Consider the following 17714-nt stretch of genomic DNA (forward strand, 5'->3'; position numbering starts at 1 on the left):
CTTCAGCTCCAACTTCTCTAATGACATCAATAATGGCTTGTCAATGCGGATGTATTAGAATATCCGACAAACATAAAAACCAGAGCATTTAATGTTGTAGCAAAGGTCCTTCTACTCGTTTATTCTTACAATCTTAGCATTACCAATTGAGATGTTTATGCATGAGTTCACACATCTACAAAAGCTTTCGATAGACAAGGAGAAGAATTTAGAGGAAAAAAGAGACAAGATGTTATCAAATTATCTCATACATATCAAAAAAGAAAGAGGATAGTATGCAATATTGATCACAAATAAAATGTAGTAGAAAGAAAGTAATTGATATGCTAAGCCTAGGTACAATTATAGAGGTATCTAAGCCAGAACCAATTTGTTCAATTTCTGGATTAATTATATGAATGGTCACTGAACTTTGCCTATGTTACCACTTAGTCATTGAACTTAAAAATGTAACTCAATGGTCACTGAACTTCGTCAAGTGTTATTACTTCATAACCAAACTTTAAAATGTATCTCAATGGTCACCAAACTTTGCACCGTGTTACCCATCCGTCACTCAAATGATAAAATCCGTTAAATCCAACAAACGGCGTCAACTTGAGTGACGGATGGGTAACACGGTGTAAAGTTTGGTGACCCTTGAGATACATTTTAATATTCGATTATGAAGTAGTAACACTTGACGAAGTTCAGTGACCATTGAGTTCCATTTTTAAGTTCAGTGACTAAGTAGTAACATAGGGCAAAGTTCAGTGACCATTAAGATATATTTTTAAATTGAATTATTAAGCCCTTGTTTGAGTCTCATTCTTTCAAAAAAAAATACATTCTTAAACAATGAATTGACATCATTTAACCATACATTCTTCAATAAAATATATGTGAATTTATAGGGAGTGCATCCTTTTTTCTAGGAATTATAATCTAACAGATCACACACACATATATAATTAATTAATTAATTAATTTGGCATGTAATCTCGAGTTACCAAACGTCAGATCAGTTTCGGCATTAGAATTCCAAACACATTTGGTGTAATTAGAACATTGATGAGATTAATTAGATTAATTGTTTTTAAATTTGATAGGATAGTTATATTCTTTTAAATTTCCAACGTAACTATGTCATTGTTTAATCCTCATTCTTTCCAAAATTTATTTTTTTAAAACTTATTCTCAACCACACATTCTTCAATAAATTAATATTACACGCAAATTCAAAAATTTTCCTTATTTTTTAACTACACATTTTCCATCAATTTACTATTCAAAAATTCATTTTATCCCTCAAAATGGGGATCAAACAACGGCTAAACTTCTCAAATCGATATCTATGAAAGAAGAAATCAAAGAAAATGAAGGGAAAAAAGAGGAAACAGAAAATCAGAGACTTATAAATTAAATAAAAATAGAATTGTTGCTAATATTCATCCATCATGGTGAAAAAGTACATTTGATTTTTAGATCAACTGATATCAGTTCACCGTATCTCAAACTCTACATAAATAGATTGAAAAAGAAACAGTTAGAACACTAAAAGAAATTGAAAAAGAAAAATTAAATAAAAGTACAAAAATGTTGGTGTTAATGTAACTGATGTCCATTTGATTTTTCAACTATGTTACTACTTAGTCACTGAACTTAAAAATGTAACTCAATTGTCACTGAATTTCGTCAAGTGTTACTACTTTATAATCGAACTTTAAAATGTATCTCAATGATCACCGAACTTTACACTGTGTTACCCATCCGTCACTCAAGTTGACGCCGTTTGTTGGACTTAACTGATTTTTCCATTTGAGTGACGGATGGGTAACAATGTGCAAAGTCTGGTTGCCATTGAGATGCATTTTAAAGTTTGATTATGAAGTAGTAACACTTGACGAAATTCAGTATCTATTGAATTATGTTTTTAAGTTCAGTGACTGAGTAGTAACATAGGGCAAAGTTCAGTGACCATTCATATAATTAACCCTTCAATTTCTTGCGCAAAGTAGAAGTCACTGGCTCAATATTACTTGTCATAACCATTTGGATAGTTGCATCATTTTAACAAATTCATTAGGGCTAACAAAATCTACTAAAACACAACAAATGCCAGAAAGCATTTGGAAGATGAACACATTCCACTAAATTATCTATTGATTAGTTTCATTAGTATTTTCTTTATCACGTTACACAACTACCGTTTATAACTATGCTACTAGATGAATTCCTCTTTAAACATCATCTCCGAAATCCCAAATGTATCAAAAATTCATCCATGTTAAAAAAGCTCAACCAAATCATACAAACAAACTATAAAATCATAAACAACGTCTTTTTTCACTTTTACATGTTAATCCTACACCAATGAAAGCATAAAATTTTATTTCATAACAAAAATATTGAAGGAAAAAGTACATTTTTTGCCATACAAATTTGAACTAATGAGGGATGTAGTGTACAATAAGCTTGAATGGGAGAAGAAGTTTTTTGTAATCTTGAAATGTGCATACAAATGAACAGTATTTAACCATTTTCTTCCTTTTTTTATTCTTTATAATTTATGTATTCGAAATATTATTTATTTAATTATTTCATAAATACATAAATTACTAAATAAATAATTACGTTAAATTACGGAAAAGATTAAATTCATTAATAAATATAAAAAACATAGAACAATTAATAAAAATTCTACAACAACGAAAATATAAAATCATGCCATCAGAAAATAGTACAATACATTTCGAATTTGGATATACGATATTACGAAGTCGCTAAATTTTTGCAATTTAATTCTAATTCTCAGAATTCATATGTTCATCCCACAAATGATCGATTAATGCATTTTGAAGTGCAATGTGAGTTTCTTTATCTTTGATTTGTCTATGACGAGTAAGGAATTTCTGAAAATGTCGATTTACATTAAATTAGATTATCGTATGTATGTCGCTATTTAATATATTTCGTGTTAACTTTAATAAATAATCGTGTTTGATGTATTTTAAATTGTTTTCGTCTTTTAATTAATTTATTAATTATTATGTCTTACATTTAAAATTTATTTTAAATACAAATAATAATAATAATAATAATATTAATAAAAATAATAATAATAACTTATTGTATTAAAAAATATATAGCACAAATGACATAAATACCCTCAACAAATTTATTTGGAAAATGTTAAATAAGGGCAAAATGGACATTTTACACTTTGCACTATTTTGCACCAAAATGGTGCAAAGTTTGGTGTTGGGTTGGAACAACTTTGCACCAAAAAATGGTGCAATGGTTGGAGATGTCCTTAGTGACTATTTTACAATTTTGTCACTTCGTCAATTAAGATATTTTAACATAGTTTAAGCCCTCATTTGATCCTCATTAAATTCAATTACATTACATTACATTTTTCTCTCTTCTATTTTTAACCACACAGTCTTCCAAAAAATAATATTTCACGTAAATCGAAAATTTTTCCTTCTTTTTCAACCACTCATTTTTCTGAAAAATATTATTCCTCTATTTTCATTTTCAGATAATGGGGGTCAAACGGGGCTAAAGGTCAATCCTCTTTGCCTAACCTGAACCTGAACGGTTGGCCAAATTCCTCGTAACATTACTCGGCTTTTAGGGCATCAAGTTGCTAGTAAATAAATAATAACTAATTGTGTGTAGTTTTCTCGGGCGTGGATTTTTCTAGTAAGCGAAAAACTGGCCGAAAACTATTAGACGACTTATCCCAACTCGTCGTTCCTACGCGATTTACCGGCGATTGGGGTCCACTCCTCACCAAATACAAAATCCATCTTTGAAATTGTAACCTTCGCCGGCTGCTTGGGCAGACCCAAACAACGTTCAATTCTATACATACCCGCACAATATATCTATATATATCTCTAATCTCTGTATCTATATTCTATATATATCTGTGTGCATATGTAACTTTTATCCTATCTGTCTATATATAGAGATTAGAGTATATTTAATTATTAGATTCAATTTCATACAGAATTGCCAGCCTCGCTCTGATTGGTTCTATTATTGCTGGATCTCATATACACATGCTATACTTGTATATACAGATCCATTTGATTTAAGATTCAGCTTCTTCATCTCTTTTCCAGCTCTCCCAGTGATTTATCTTTTAGGTAATGCTCGATGTTTTTATCGAATTTGGAGATATGTATTTGTAAACTTTTATTGGGTGTGACTTATATATTGAATGCTGTTATGAGGCTGCATTTAATTGTATGTGCATCCACGGAATTGTAATTTAACATGGGTTGTTTATGATTGTTGTGTGAATTGCAATTGGGATTTGAAGAGGTTTTCTCATTGTGAATTTGATTCAGACTGCCGAGTCTGGGTTGACTTGTTGGTTCCCACGAGGTTCTAGGGTTCTTGTTGGTCGGGGACAGCTTTAGAAACATGAAAGTGATTCTTGATCCTATTTCAATTTTATTTACTTTAGTTATTAACATTGGGGGTGTAAAGTTAGGGCATTTACATTCGACATTGTTTGATTTCCTGCTTCTTCTTCAGTCCATATTCACGTTAGAGTGTTTTTTTTTTTTGAATTATCTTAAATATAGTTTAGTGGTTAGTTGGATTGGAATTTTGCTGTGAATGATTGTTTTGCTAACTGATCCTCATTTTTATTTAAGATATTGTTAATTAATGTCCGTGAAATTATATTCTCAGGCTCTGTTTGCTTTGTAGGTTCAGATTTTTACTGAACTCTTACTCAATTCACTGCTTGAGGCCTGACTTAGGCGGATAGGTCAGGGATACTAATCACATTTTCTACTTGAGGCGAGCTTCTGAAAGTATCTCATTTTTTTGGGAGGTAACCTCTGATGCGTTGTTACTAGATGAAGACAGCTCAGGCATGGCGTTTAGGCACGAAAGACGTGCAAATATTGCCTCCGCCTCGCCACCGCAATCATTTAAAGAAGCCCACGTGGATTATCGTGTTGGTTTCTTTAGTTAGTTTGTTCTTAGTTTGTGCTTATGTGTATCCACCTCATAATTCTGCTGGCTGCTATGCTTTCTCATCTCATGGTTGCAAGGCAATGCAAAATTGGCTTCCACCCGCTCCCTCAAGAGAACTCACCGATGATGAAATTGCTTCTCGTGTTGTAATTAGGGATGTTCTGGATACGCCGCCTGTTATACCTCAGACTCCCAAAATAGCATTCATGTTTCTGACACCAGGTGCTTTACCTTTTGAGAAGCTGTGGGATAAATTTTTTCAGGTACCTTTTTATTTTATGATAAAACCTTCGATCTTATTTAGATTGCCTATAATTTTTTTTTTCTTTCTCCCGAAATTATATTCTTATTCTGTGATTATATTCTTATTCTGTGCTGCTTTTGCAAATTGATAAAACCAATTCTTGTTCAAACAGAGTGCGTTTGAGTGATTATATTAAGACATACAGAATCATTCATATATATTGATCATGTTTGGATTGCATTGGATATCTAACATCCTGTGCAATTATGGCATTTTGATGTTTAGATTAGGCAGATTTTCTTACAGTCAGAATTTGAAATCCAATAATTAGCAAGATATTGCCACAAGTTTTGATAGGACAAGACCTTAAGTTGTCTGATTTGTGCTCATTAATAATTTACTCCCGATTTATTGGATATGGTGTCAAATTTTATTGTGGACATAGTATAGTGCGTCAGTAGAGTGATTAAGTTTTATAGTGCGTCTAGTTATATCTTATGATTTTGTTTATGCAATGGATATATGATTAAAAAGATTTGTGTGTATCTGAGCCTTTGCAGATCGTAGCTAGTCTGTAGAAGACAATAGATTTTGCCTAGCACATGAGCACCATATGAACTTAGAAACATTCTTACTAAAAGGCTATGAAATGTTTTACTAGATACAAAAATCTTTATATGCTTTAAAATCGTCTTAAACCATCAAAGAAGCAGCTTTTTGTGGATCTTTCGATTAGTATATATGGTAGGTATGACTGACAGATTTTGGAAGCTTATTAACTGCAATTGTCTGCCCTTTGTCCATCACAAAAATTAAAAAAAGAGGATCAATCCAGTTTTGTATTCAGTTGTGTGCTTGACTTGGACTCTTGAAAGGTTGAATATTCCTTTTGGAGTTTTACATCTAAGCTCTTTATCCCATAGACCTAATGTTTGTTGAGCCTTTTTTTTTTTTTTTGGCTAATGACAAAATGATTTGAAAATTCTCGAGTAGGATTGAATGATATGTGTTCAGAAAATAGGAAAACAAGCCAAAAAGGGGGACAAAGAGAACAAATTGCCACCTAACATTGACTTTTAGTGTGCTAATTTGCTGAAAATATACAAGGAAAAGTTGCTTCAAAATGAAAAGGCTAGGAAAGAAAGTCTTCATTTGACTTTATATTTTAGGCTCACGAACTGAAGGTGCTTCCTTTTTGTGGTGTTGTGATGTTAAGCTTTCCCATTATCCACTACAATACCTGCCAATATGTATCTATTTAGGCCATACCCTAATAACTTATTTAGCTGATACGAGGAGCAAAATTTATGAGGGCCCAGTACTTCAGAAGGGTGTTGAATTTTATGTGGCTAGGTATCTGCAGATATTTTTTCACAGTTCACTTGTTCAAGTATATGCATGTCTGGTCCTGAAATGATGCTTCCAAGCTCCATCTTCCTGGATGAGTTGTGTATAGTTTGGTCTTGTTTGTTTAGTTTTTACCGTCAATGGGGTTTACAACCAAGTTCTGTAGTTGAGTCATAGACTTAGTAAACATTGATTTTATGGTGAGATGTAAAACTGCCAAAAAAATGGAAGGAGAGATATTCTGAAGGGGATTAAGACAGATCAACCACAAGACAAAAGATGGTGAAAATGCAATCAACATTCATTAAAAATTCAAATGGATATTAAATGCCCTCACAATTTTAATCACAAGCTCAAGTCTATATAAAGTAACCAACCCTGATCTACAGAAATGAGAGCCTGAAATTCTCAGCCCCAAAGGAAAGGATGGAATAATCAGGTTGGTCCTTCTTGGGGGGAAGGGTGGGATTTAAATTTTCTTATGTGTTATGCATGCATAAGGCATTCCTGTTTGTAATTTTATAATGGCAATTATTATCCTCCATTTGCACAATTTTTAGTCATTTTTTTGTTCATTTGGCAGGGCCATGAAGGTAAATTCTCTGTCTATGTTCATGCATCAAAAGACAAACCAGTGCATTTCAGCCGTTACTTTTTCAATCGGGAGATTCGCAGTGAAAAGGTTTATATCTCCTTTTCAAACTTATTTTATGGTTTAATTTATCAAAGTTAATAAGAGCATTTAAGGGGTTTGTAGTATTTTACTAGCTTAATAATTTGGGGCAAGATGAAAGTATAATATCTTACGTGCTTGTTTATTGTGTAAAATGATCATGATACGAGATCAAGTTCAGAGTTTCTAAATTGTGTTATTATTTTGAATTTGTCGACTCTTCTCTGGACATCTTCTTTTGCAAAATTTCACTGTGGATCACCTGATTATATGTCTACTGTGTCCAAAATATTGTTGGATAATTGACTGAATTATTATTTCCCCAAGGAATGCTGTACTTTCTTATCTTTCTTCCTTTGTATCTGTCTATTTTCTGTTGTGTAATAAAGTGCCAAGGGTCTGAATTCAGGTAAAGTCCTTCATTATGCTTCTATTAGGGTTCTAACTGGAATAATATAGACAGAATGTGAATAAGCAGATTTTTATTGAATCCTGAAAAAAGATGACAGAAAAGAAAGATAAAAGGTAGTCGTTTGAGAGGACTACACTCTCCTGAGCCTTCTCACTCAATATTTTCCTGCCTTCCCTACCTATTCCCTTCTCTATTTATAAACTCCCTCTAAATGTTTTTGTCTACCTCGGCCTGCCCATCTAACCGAGTTTGTTGCTGCCCTCCCCTTTTCCGGTCTTCTTGACCCTTCTAGAATAGATGTATTTGATTGGGGGCTTATCAATACCCCAGGGATCCAAATAAACCTTGTCCTCAAGGTTGAAAGCCGAAACATATTCCCAGGAAGCCTTAGTAATGGGTAATCCTTTCCATTGAATCAGAAGTTCTTGCCGCCCTGTTGGTAATGAACTTTCCTCAAGCACTTGTTCTGGTTCCACAATCCACTCTAACATGGCATCCAGGTGCAGTGGCAATTGTAGACAAGGCTCTGCAGCCCCAAGTGACTTTTTTAATTGAGATACATGGAACACTGGGTGAATCGTGGCAGTAGGAGGCAACTCCAAACGATAAGCGACCGATCCTATGCGTTTAACAATCTTAAAAGGTCCGGAGAAGCAAGAGCTCAACTTCTTCTTAACCATCTTAGCCAATGAATGAAGGTGATATGGGCAGAGTTTCCCATACAATTTATCCCCTTCATTGAAATGGATATCTTGACACTATTGATTGGCTTGCATTTCCTGCTTTTCCCCTGCAGCCGCTAGACTCCCCATCTCAACCCACACTCCTCGGCCTTCCTGTTGTAGTGTTTTCACCATAGGTTTAAGAGACACCCGTCTTGTGAAATCCCGGGTTTCCTTTTAGTGTAAGCCATGTCTCTACCATCCTAAATCTCATTGTCAACATCTTCCAATTAACTTCAATATTACCTTAACTGCCCAGCCATTGCATTCCTAGAATTACATCATTCATTATTTCCCAGCTCCATTGGCAAGAAATTTTCCACGATTTTCAGCCCTCGTACCTTCACTACTATCCCCTTGCAAATTCCTTTTCCCTTTACTGCAACTTCTGTGCCCATCACTACCCCATAGTCGGACGTGGCTGTGATTGGCAAGTCCAGCAGTTTGATCAGTTCAAGGGACATGAAGTTGTGAGTGGCTCTGCAATCTATTAAAACTGTCTTCTTGTTCCTATTTCTCCAATTATTTTTATCGTCCCAGGTATAGTGAGTCCAACAACCAGATTGAGTGAAAGCTCGATTACCTCAGTCATTACCATGGTTTGACAGTCCACTGGAGTCACTACATCTACTTTCCTTGCACCCTCATCCTGAACCAGTATAATTCTTAACTCCCAATTTTTACAGCACTGCCCGACGGAGTATTTTTCATCACATCGAAAGCACAAACCCTTCTCTCTCTTTGATTGCCACTATGTGTCAGTCATCATTCTGATTGGTGGCTTGCCTCGCATGTCCGGTGCCTTTTCTCCGACCATCAGTGGCCGCATTGGAAAATGGTCGACCACCCTCATCTCACGATCAGGCCTGCTTTGAAAGTCTTTGAGCTCAAGTGATCCTTCGGTAATTTTACAGCCTTATTTCTTTCTTCAACCCGTTGGGCTGTTTCCATAATTTAACCCAGCCGATTTGGTTGATGTAGCCTAACTCAGCGCTGATTTTTGGATTAAGTTCATTTATGAAGGCGCTTTCCAAAATCTCCTCTGGGATACCAGGTGTCGAGGCTGCAAGGGCCTCAAAGCTTCGCCGGAACTCTTCCAGCAAACTCGCGTGTTGTGTGCCCAAGAATCTCTCGCATAAAATTCCCTCTTGTGTGGAGCGGAATGAAGCATGAGGAGCCACCTAAATGGCTTCCAAGTCTAAAATGGAGTCCTACCTTCGGTCCATTGTAACCAAGTCAATGTGTCTCCATCGAGGCTAACACCTACCTCCCTGAACTTCTCCTTTTCATTCAATCCGTTAACCTCAAAGTTCCTCTTAGCTCAATATAGCGATCCATTTGGGTTATCACCACTGAATATTGGCATATCGAGCTTCCTAACTTGCCATCAGTTGTTCTCTCCTTAGCCCTGATCCACACCTTCTTGGAGTCTTCCCTTGTCAAAATCGACTGATCCTTCAGGCCACTTTCCTCTATCTAGTGCCTGCTGTCCAAGCCTGTGTGTGTTTCTGGGATGCTGCCAGAACCTTCTCCTCTAAGGTCGTAGTCATCCCAGCCTTTTGATTCGCTATGACGCCACCACTTTCTGGGTGTCTTCCACACATTGCAGGATTTTAGCCATAATTTGGGTGAGGATTTCACTGATTTCTCGAACCTCTGCATAGCTCTGCCTTCACTTCTTCGAGCTCCTTCTCTGCAGTCTCCACCTTGCAGTTGGTTTTCTTTTGCTCCGTCAGGAGAAGCTACTCTGATACCAATTGTTAGGGTTCTAACTGAAAAAGTATAGACAGAATGTGAATAAGCAGATTTTTATTGAATGCTGAAAAAAGATTACAGAAAAAGGATAACAGGTAGTGGTTCAAGAAGACTACACTCTCCTAAGCCTCACTTCTCACTTACTATTTGCTTGCCTTTCCTACCTATTCCCTTCTCTATTTATTCACTCCCTCTAACTTTTTGTCCACCTCAACCTGCCAATCTATCTGAGTTTATTGCTGCCCTCCCCTTCTCCAGTCTTCTTGATCCTTCTAGAATAGGTGTACTTGACTGGGGGCTTACCAGCTTCTAAGTTGGGTATTCATGTACAACTGTGTAAGGAACTTATGTCAATCATTTTCCAAGATGTTGTTGTAATTTTTCCTTGCTACATTATATGCTAGAGTTTAAATTCCAAATTTAGTGCCACACAATAGGGTGCTATAGACTCTATGAAATCTTCTTTGATTCTTTTTGAGGATTGTTTCAACATTCAATGCTGAAGTCGTCGATGATGAAGCAGTTCATGGGAAACATACACAGAATGTTGGAAAACCTTCTTGGATTAGGGGGATATTTCTTCTCATTGTGGTAAAATTTGTTAGAAGGGCATGGGGATGGTTGGGTTCTATTGTGTGTGGCACAGCTCTTTCTGCTGTATTTGGTTGTTGTGCATCCAAGGTCGAGATGATATTTTGACTTGATATGTTTTTTGATCCTGAATTTAGTGGAGACAACTAATATGTGGAAATAAACCATTGATGCTACGTTAACTTACGATTTGACTAGTAGGGATGGCAACAGGGCGAGTTCGGGCAGAGCGAGAGAGCATTTTCCTGCCTTGTTACCCGTTTAGGGTGGGGCCACCTTATTTATTTATTATTATTTTAAGTTCTTGATAATTCATTTTATTGTCCCCCATTCATTAAAGTGAGACAATAATATAGTTATTAAATTTGTTAATTTATTTATTTTTAAAAGTTAAATTATTCGAATGTATTTGGTAAATTAAGGTCTTTATTATTTATCATATTTTTTAGATAATCTTAGCTGCTATCTTCCATTAGAATTAATGAAATTCTATGCAGTTTTTCATTTAAAGTATTGAATTCTTAAAATAATAATAATAATAATAATAATAATAATAATAATAATTGGGACAGGCCCCTTTTACCTGTACCGACCCGATTACCCGATTAAGCGGGTAATCCCCGCCCCGAACCCACGGATATCGGATATGACGGATTTTTTTGCCACCCCTAGCTAGCAGTGGCAGGAGTTTCCACCTAGCCAGAACATAAACACAAATTAAAAAATCACAAACATAATGCACAAATATCCTAAGGGAAGCATGGCCACTAATCACACGATATAATGAGATCTAAGCAATTAGGTTGTGCAAGGATCATTAGCTCCGACATCCAAAATAAACTCAAGTAGTAGACCTGACATGTTATTCTGCTGAACATTTGTTATAATTTTTTTGCAGGTAGCATGGGGAACAATATCGATGCTAGATGCAGAAAAACGTCTTTTAGCAAATGCACTCAAAGATCCTGAAAACCAGCATTTTGTACTGCTTTCTGACAGGTGACTAGATGATAATGCCATTGTCGTGTCAATTTCTTATCAATTTTGGGAACTCATTTAACTAGTTGGTTGCTGATTAAGCATTTTTCATGAACTGCAGTTGCATACCACTTCGTAATTTTGAATATGTGTACAACTATCTCTTGTACACAAATGTTAGCTTTGTAGACAGGTAAGCCTGTTGTTTCTGGACTGCAATTATTTCTGTGTGTGTGGCAATATATTGGAGGCTCATTTGGCCTGGCTTAAAAAAACACTTTACTATCTATACTTAGAGAATTTTGAAAAATGACAGATTTGACATATAGAATTTTGAAAAATGAACTTAACCCAAAACTTCTACTTGAAATATGCAGTTTTCTTTATCAAATGACATACCTTAAGAAAAAAAAAATTTGAGAATTATTAAAAATAGCTCATAATTTTACTTGAGGGCTAGTGCTAAAGGAAGATAAATGAAAATCTAAAGCATGGTATTGCCTTTTTCCTTTATGATTGTTGTTTTAAACAAAATAGAGTTTCAGAGGTTCAATATGTTAATTTATTAGGATTATGATAGTTTTAGTCACCTCATTTGAATATATAAGTATGAGAAATAACTATCAATCCTGCTATTTTCAGCTTTGAGGATCCTGGTCCTCATGGAAATGGAAGGTATTCTGACCACATGCTACCCGAAGTTGAGAAGAAAGACTTTCGAAAGGGTGCACAGGTGAGGTTTTATATTTTGATACAGTTAATTGTTAGTGAAAATTCCAGACCTTGACAATCATTTCTAGTGTGTCCAAATGAAATATGGTTAATAAAAATGGTAAGAAGCGCATATTGATAATTACATACTAGTCCACCTTTTATCTCCATATATGAGATTCTGATTGCCAACTTTATCTTGCCCACAGACTGAAAAATAAAAATGACATGCACAATTTTGTCTTGTTGGTTTCACAAATTATGAATTAATTTGGTTCTATGCCCACGGGTTCAAATTTACAAGTTTGCTATGGATTATTTTAACATGGTACATCTACGATGTTGTCAAATCAACCTAACTGTAGCTTGCTTAGTATCAGCGTGTTTAGATTCTCTTATTGTGATTTGTTTCTTTCTGGACATTGCAGTGGTTCACAATGAAGCGGCAGCATGCTATTATAATCATGGCGGACAGTCTCTACTATACAAAATTTAGGATTTATTGCAAGGTGATAAACAATTTGGCTGATATATATATATAATTTTTTTTTTCCTGGTACTGTAGTTTTCTTCTTCTATAGTTTCTCTATTTAATTTCAGTTATTTTTGGATAATTTGATTCTTTCTCAAGCATAAAACTGGTTGGAATATATCTTTGAGCAGTATTGACCTAGACTAATATTGTCATAAGTTTCTATAATCCAGGTGAGCAAAAAAAGCAATACTACATTTATGGTTTTGTTTAGGCATCAAACAATTAATCATCTGTTCAGTGAGTCAGTCCCCATTTTGTACATCATCTGATGGATTACATGGGTCTCAAAGTGATAGGCTTATAAGGTACCAACCATTCTCAGTATTATGCCACGTGAATCTATAATCCCTTCAGAGAGCTGTTTTCGAAGTGAACAAAAGTAGGAAACATGCTGAAGACGACAAAGAATTCAGTAAAAAGGGCCATGTTATTCTGCTTTCAATGTCGCTAATGGATGTAAATATTTCTCTATAACATATCAGGTTTATTACTATTTTATTTTATATAGAGTTTGAGGTTATTGTTGCAATCGGGGGGGTCTATGCTTTTTTATCTTTGATTTCGAATTTTTAAGTTGGAATCTTTTGAACTAGAGGAATCGCTAGTAGATATAAAACAAATTCAACATGAAATTCATTTTATCTGACTTTATGCAAATATTAAAATGATTAAAATTTCTCCTAATTTATATTCCAAATTTTTAAAAGATGGAGCTTGTCATATCCTTGACTTGTTTAGGACATCTACCACACACTAGGTGGTGCGGTAGACACATGCTTGAGAAGTGTCCCTCATAGCATTTTGCTTTTCCCTTCAGTATATACTTTTACCTTGAATCACTGTTGATGTGTCTTCTGATTAAACAGCCAGGCATGGAATATGGACGCAACTGCTATTCTGATGAACACTATTTGCCTACATTTTTCCATGTGAGGATTGTTTATTTCTACTTTCTTTCGTATAATCCTAGGACATACTCGCCACTTCAGATAATTTCAAGGGAATTGCTTTTCCTTGTTTCAGATTCTTGATCCAGCTGGAATTGCAAATTGGTCCATCACACATGTTGATTGGTCTGAAGGGAAGTGGCATCCAAAATCATATCGATCAAAGGATGTTTCCTATGATCTAATAAGGAATATTACAGTATGACTCTACTCTTCCCAAACATTATATCATTTCCATTTATAGCTTCCATTTTCTGTCCTCTTCTGAGAGTTCTAGTATATTTTTTGATATACCATCTCAAATTATCTTATAATTAACTATATCATGGAAAATGATTGGTCTGAATAAATCATGATCTGGTATTGTGGCCTCAATATTTAGAATTGCAGAGAGATAAATGGTACTATATTTTATATTTTTCGATATACAATCTCAAAATATATTAGTAGTTGACTAAACCATCGAATATTATTGGTCAAAATGAATCATGATTTGGCACATTGGCCTCAATATGTGTCTTTGAAGGGCATAAAATGGTACTTGATGGTATATTTTTTGATATACCATCTTATAGTCAAACTTTATCATTGAAAAACTCTCTATTTAGACTTGCATAGAGCAAAATTGTATTTTATACTTTATCGATATAGCACTCAAATTATCTTATAGTTAAATATATCATTAAAAATTATTGGTCCCAATGAATCATGATCTGGTATTCTGGACTTGCTATGTAGATTTGCAGAGAGCAAACTGGTACTTTATTTGTGAGTTTAACTAATGAAGCTTTCAACTATTTTTGCAGTCTATTGTCGATAGTGTGCATGTTACAAGCGCCAAAAGGGTTAGTGTCATTGATGGAAAAACTATTCTTCATTTAAGTTATGGTATATTGGGTTTCTAAAATTCTTTTGGTTCTGTGATGCAGAAGGAAATTCAGATTAGACCTTGCTTGTGGAATGGAAATCAACGGCCATGTTACTTATTTGCAAGGAAATTCTTGCCTGAAACTTTAGATAATTTGATGGCCATTTTCTCCAACTATACATCCATATGAGTGGGGCGATAGCTTCGGAGTTGATTCTTTGGTCGATGCAAGAGTTGCATTCGACCCCCTTCATTGCTATTTCTCCTGTAGCTTCTTCTGCTGTTGTAAAGCGTGTCATTTTAGATAGGATCAAGCGCTCCCCAATATGACTTCTCTTTTAGTGACAAGGCAATTGACAGAAAATGGAGGCTATTTCAAGCCGAGCTGAAGAGACTGAATGTTGTTTTTGGTACTGAGGACGAAGATTTCTTGTCGAATTTTCCCCTCGATTTTGTGGCTGTTAATGTTTATAGCAAAAAATAAAAATAAAATTAAAACTAGGGGGACTTACAGCAGCGCCGTATGGTAGATTGATCTTTGTAGAAGTTGCTACTATGACCTTGGCAGAAACATTTTTTTTTTTTTTCCATTTTTATTGTGAGAGTAATTTTTTATTTTCCATTTTTTTTTCCTAGTAGAATTCCCTGTAGTTGAATTATAGTATATTGAAAATATAAAACTGAACGCTAGCTGCCGTAAAAAAAAAGTGTCTTTACATGTCTGCATCATTTTAGAAGTCTTATTATTATATAGTATGTTAGCTGAGCAAATCACGACATGTTTGACATGACTTTTGAGAAGTCAAAAGTTACTTTTGAACTTGTTTAAAACCTAAGCCCCTGTTTGGAGGGCATTTTTTGGACCAAAAAATTCATTTTCCTACCGCTGCAACCTGCTGGCGTCGCAACACTTGACCATTACATTCTCATGTGGGGCCCAGGTGACCAACAAATGGTCCAAAAATTCATTTTCTTCTTTCAAAAAATGCTCTCCAAACAAGGGCTTAATAAGATTTTTACTTTTGATATTTGGAATAAAGCTTCTTAAGGAAACTACCTTTATTTGTGTTTTGAAAATCAATTTCTAAAGAAACTTCCTCTTCCAAAAATATTTGTAGAGGAGTTTTCTTTGAAAGATCTAATTAGAAGAAACATTTTTATAAAATTATTCAAACAGGTTAAAAGGCCACTTTTGAATCTTAAAAGTTTCATTTGATTTCTCAAAAGCCACGCCAAAGAAGTTTAGATAATTTTCTATCCTTCGCATAATTAGTAGGGCTAAGGGAAGCTTATCAAAGGTGATTTCTTCTTGAAGCTCTTACAAGAAATAGAAACTATTCAAAAGTCTTCCCTCGTTGAATGGCACTTGATAGTGTTAAAGATGAAATTGTCTAGATAGAGTAGTAGTAGATCTTTTAAGTCGCAATAAATATGATATAACTGCAATTCGAATGCAAAACCATAGTTATTAAGGCAACCAAATTAGCCATGAAAGGCAGCATACACCAAAAAACAAAACTGATGGACATTTTCACCTTCATTACAGCTGCAATACTCAATACTCTTCTGCAGCCACCCCACTTGCAGGTCGAGATGAAAGAATACGACCTTCCATCGCAACTTGTGTGATGCTTGTTTTAATCCTCATCCCCACCCTCAACCAAAGATGAAGACTCGTCTGTGTAGAGACCATTTGCGTTCAATTGCCATCTTTTACAAAACAACTGGCAAATTACCACCCGAGTATGTTGAAGCCCTCAAAACCAAAATTCAAGAATCATCCCACTTTGTTACATAAATATCTAAGTGGTCTTTCTGCAATGAGCAAATAGCAATATAATTATAAGGGTAAGATTCAAAACAAACTCAATGTGTACATTTTTTAGATATGCACCATACTACTGTTTTTGTTACCTTTTAACCATGTCTACTTGTAGTACTAGACACTATAACAAATTATATTTTTTTCATTTTTTTATTCTTTAAGATCGTCTACTCTACCTAACCAAACATGAAAACTGTAGAAACATACGTCCTGTTTGGATGTAGTACTTGACACTTATTTTGTTTCTTTTTTATTCTTTAAGATCATCTAGTCTACCTAACCAAACACGCCAAAGTGTTTTTCTTTCAGATGGGGCGGGAGGTGGGGAACACATATATCTTATCCGTGGATTTAATGGTTATAATGTGTAAGACAAGAAAGGGTTAGTGAGAAGAATGAAATATTAACCAAAATTTACTCTCTAACAATAAGATTTAGTTAATTCAGATTTTTTTTTTACATCTTTTTAATGTTGAATTAATTGAGCTTAACAATAGAGGGAGACCCCCTACTTTTTCCAAATACCCCAGTAAGGTTCTATTATGGTTTTTGTATCAATATAGAGGATTACAATGTGAGATTGGACAAGACAACCTCGAAAATTTTGTACGATAGTCTTTCTTCCTTAATATTGTATAACCTATCCAATCCAACGCACCAAACATGAGGCACTTATCATAAAGAGCTAGTTTCAGTAGTGTACCTTATTCATTGTTTGCTGAATAAATCTCAACAAACCATATGGCTATTATCATAGCATGATGAACCTGCAAGAGGAAAATGGACAAAAAGAAAATTGGAGCAAATTTGGATCATGTTATAAGTAGCAACATCAGAAAGAATATTTAGATATAAGGGTTGTCACTTCGAAGACAAGTGTGCACCTCTGGAGAAAATACAAGGCTAACTGCATGGTCCCCTTCTTGTAAGCACAAACCACTTCAACCTAAATCATATGATTCGCATACAGTCTACATTCAGATATTTTAGATCACTTTATCCCATGGATGTTAACATGCTTGTTACGCAAAAATGAGAATATGCAATATAATAAGAACAAGAACATAAGATTTATGTAGAAACCTAAGACGGAAAAAACCACGGGCAGAAGAGGAAAAATACTATG

General features: G+C 34.7%; 1 protein-coding gene across 2 annotated transcripts; it reads left to right on the forward strand.

Annotated features, from left to right (window-relative positions):
• Positions 1–3671: 3671 nt before the first annotated feature.
• LOC111403828 lies at positions 3672–15383 on the forward strand. Of its 2 annotated transcripts, none has more exons than XR_002704545.1 (11): positions 3672–4136; positions 4708–5243; positions 7155–7253; positions 11623–11723; positions 11824–11895; positions 12345–12435; positions 12842–12922; positions 13819–13877; positions 13972–14094; positions 14702–14740; positions 14825–15383. XR_002704545.1 is itself a non-coding variant. In XM_023032453.1 (11 exons), exons 2-11 carry the CDS (start codon positions 4860–4862, stop codon positions 14951–14953), a joined length of 1182 nt encoding a protein of 393 aa, XP_022888221.1. In that variant the 5' UTR covers positions 3673–4136; positions 4708–4859; the 3' UTR covers positions 14954–15383. The 2 variants fall into 2 exon arrangements, 1 of the variants encoding a protein (XP_022888221.1); XM_023032453.1 differs by having other exon boundaries at positions 3673–4136; positions 13815–13877.
• The last annotated feature ends 2331 nt before the right edge of the window (positions 15384–17714 follow it).

The sequence above is a fragment of the Olea europaea genome, chromosome 11 (assembly GCF_002742605.1).
Source record: "Olea europaea var. sylvestris chromosome 11, O_europaea_v1, whole genome shotgun sequence".
Taxonomy (NCBI): domain Eukaryota; kingdom Viridiplantae; phylum Streptophyta; class Magnoliopsida; order Lamiales; family Oleaceae; genus Olea; species Olea europaea.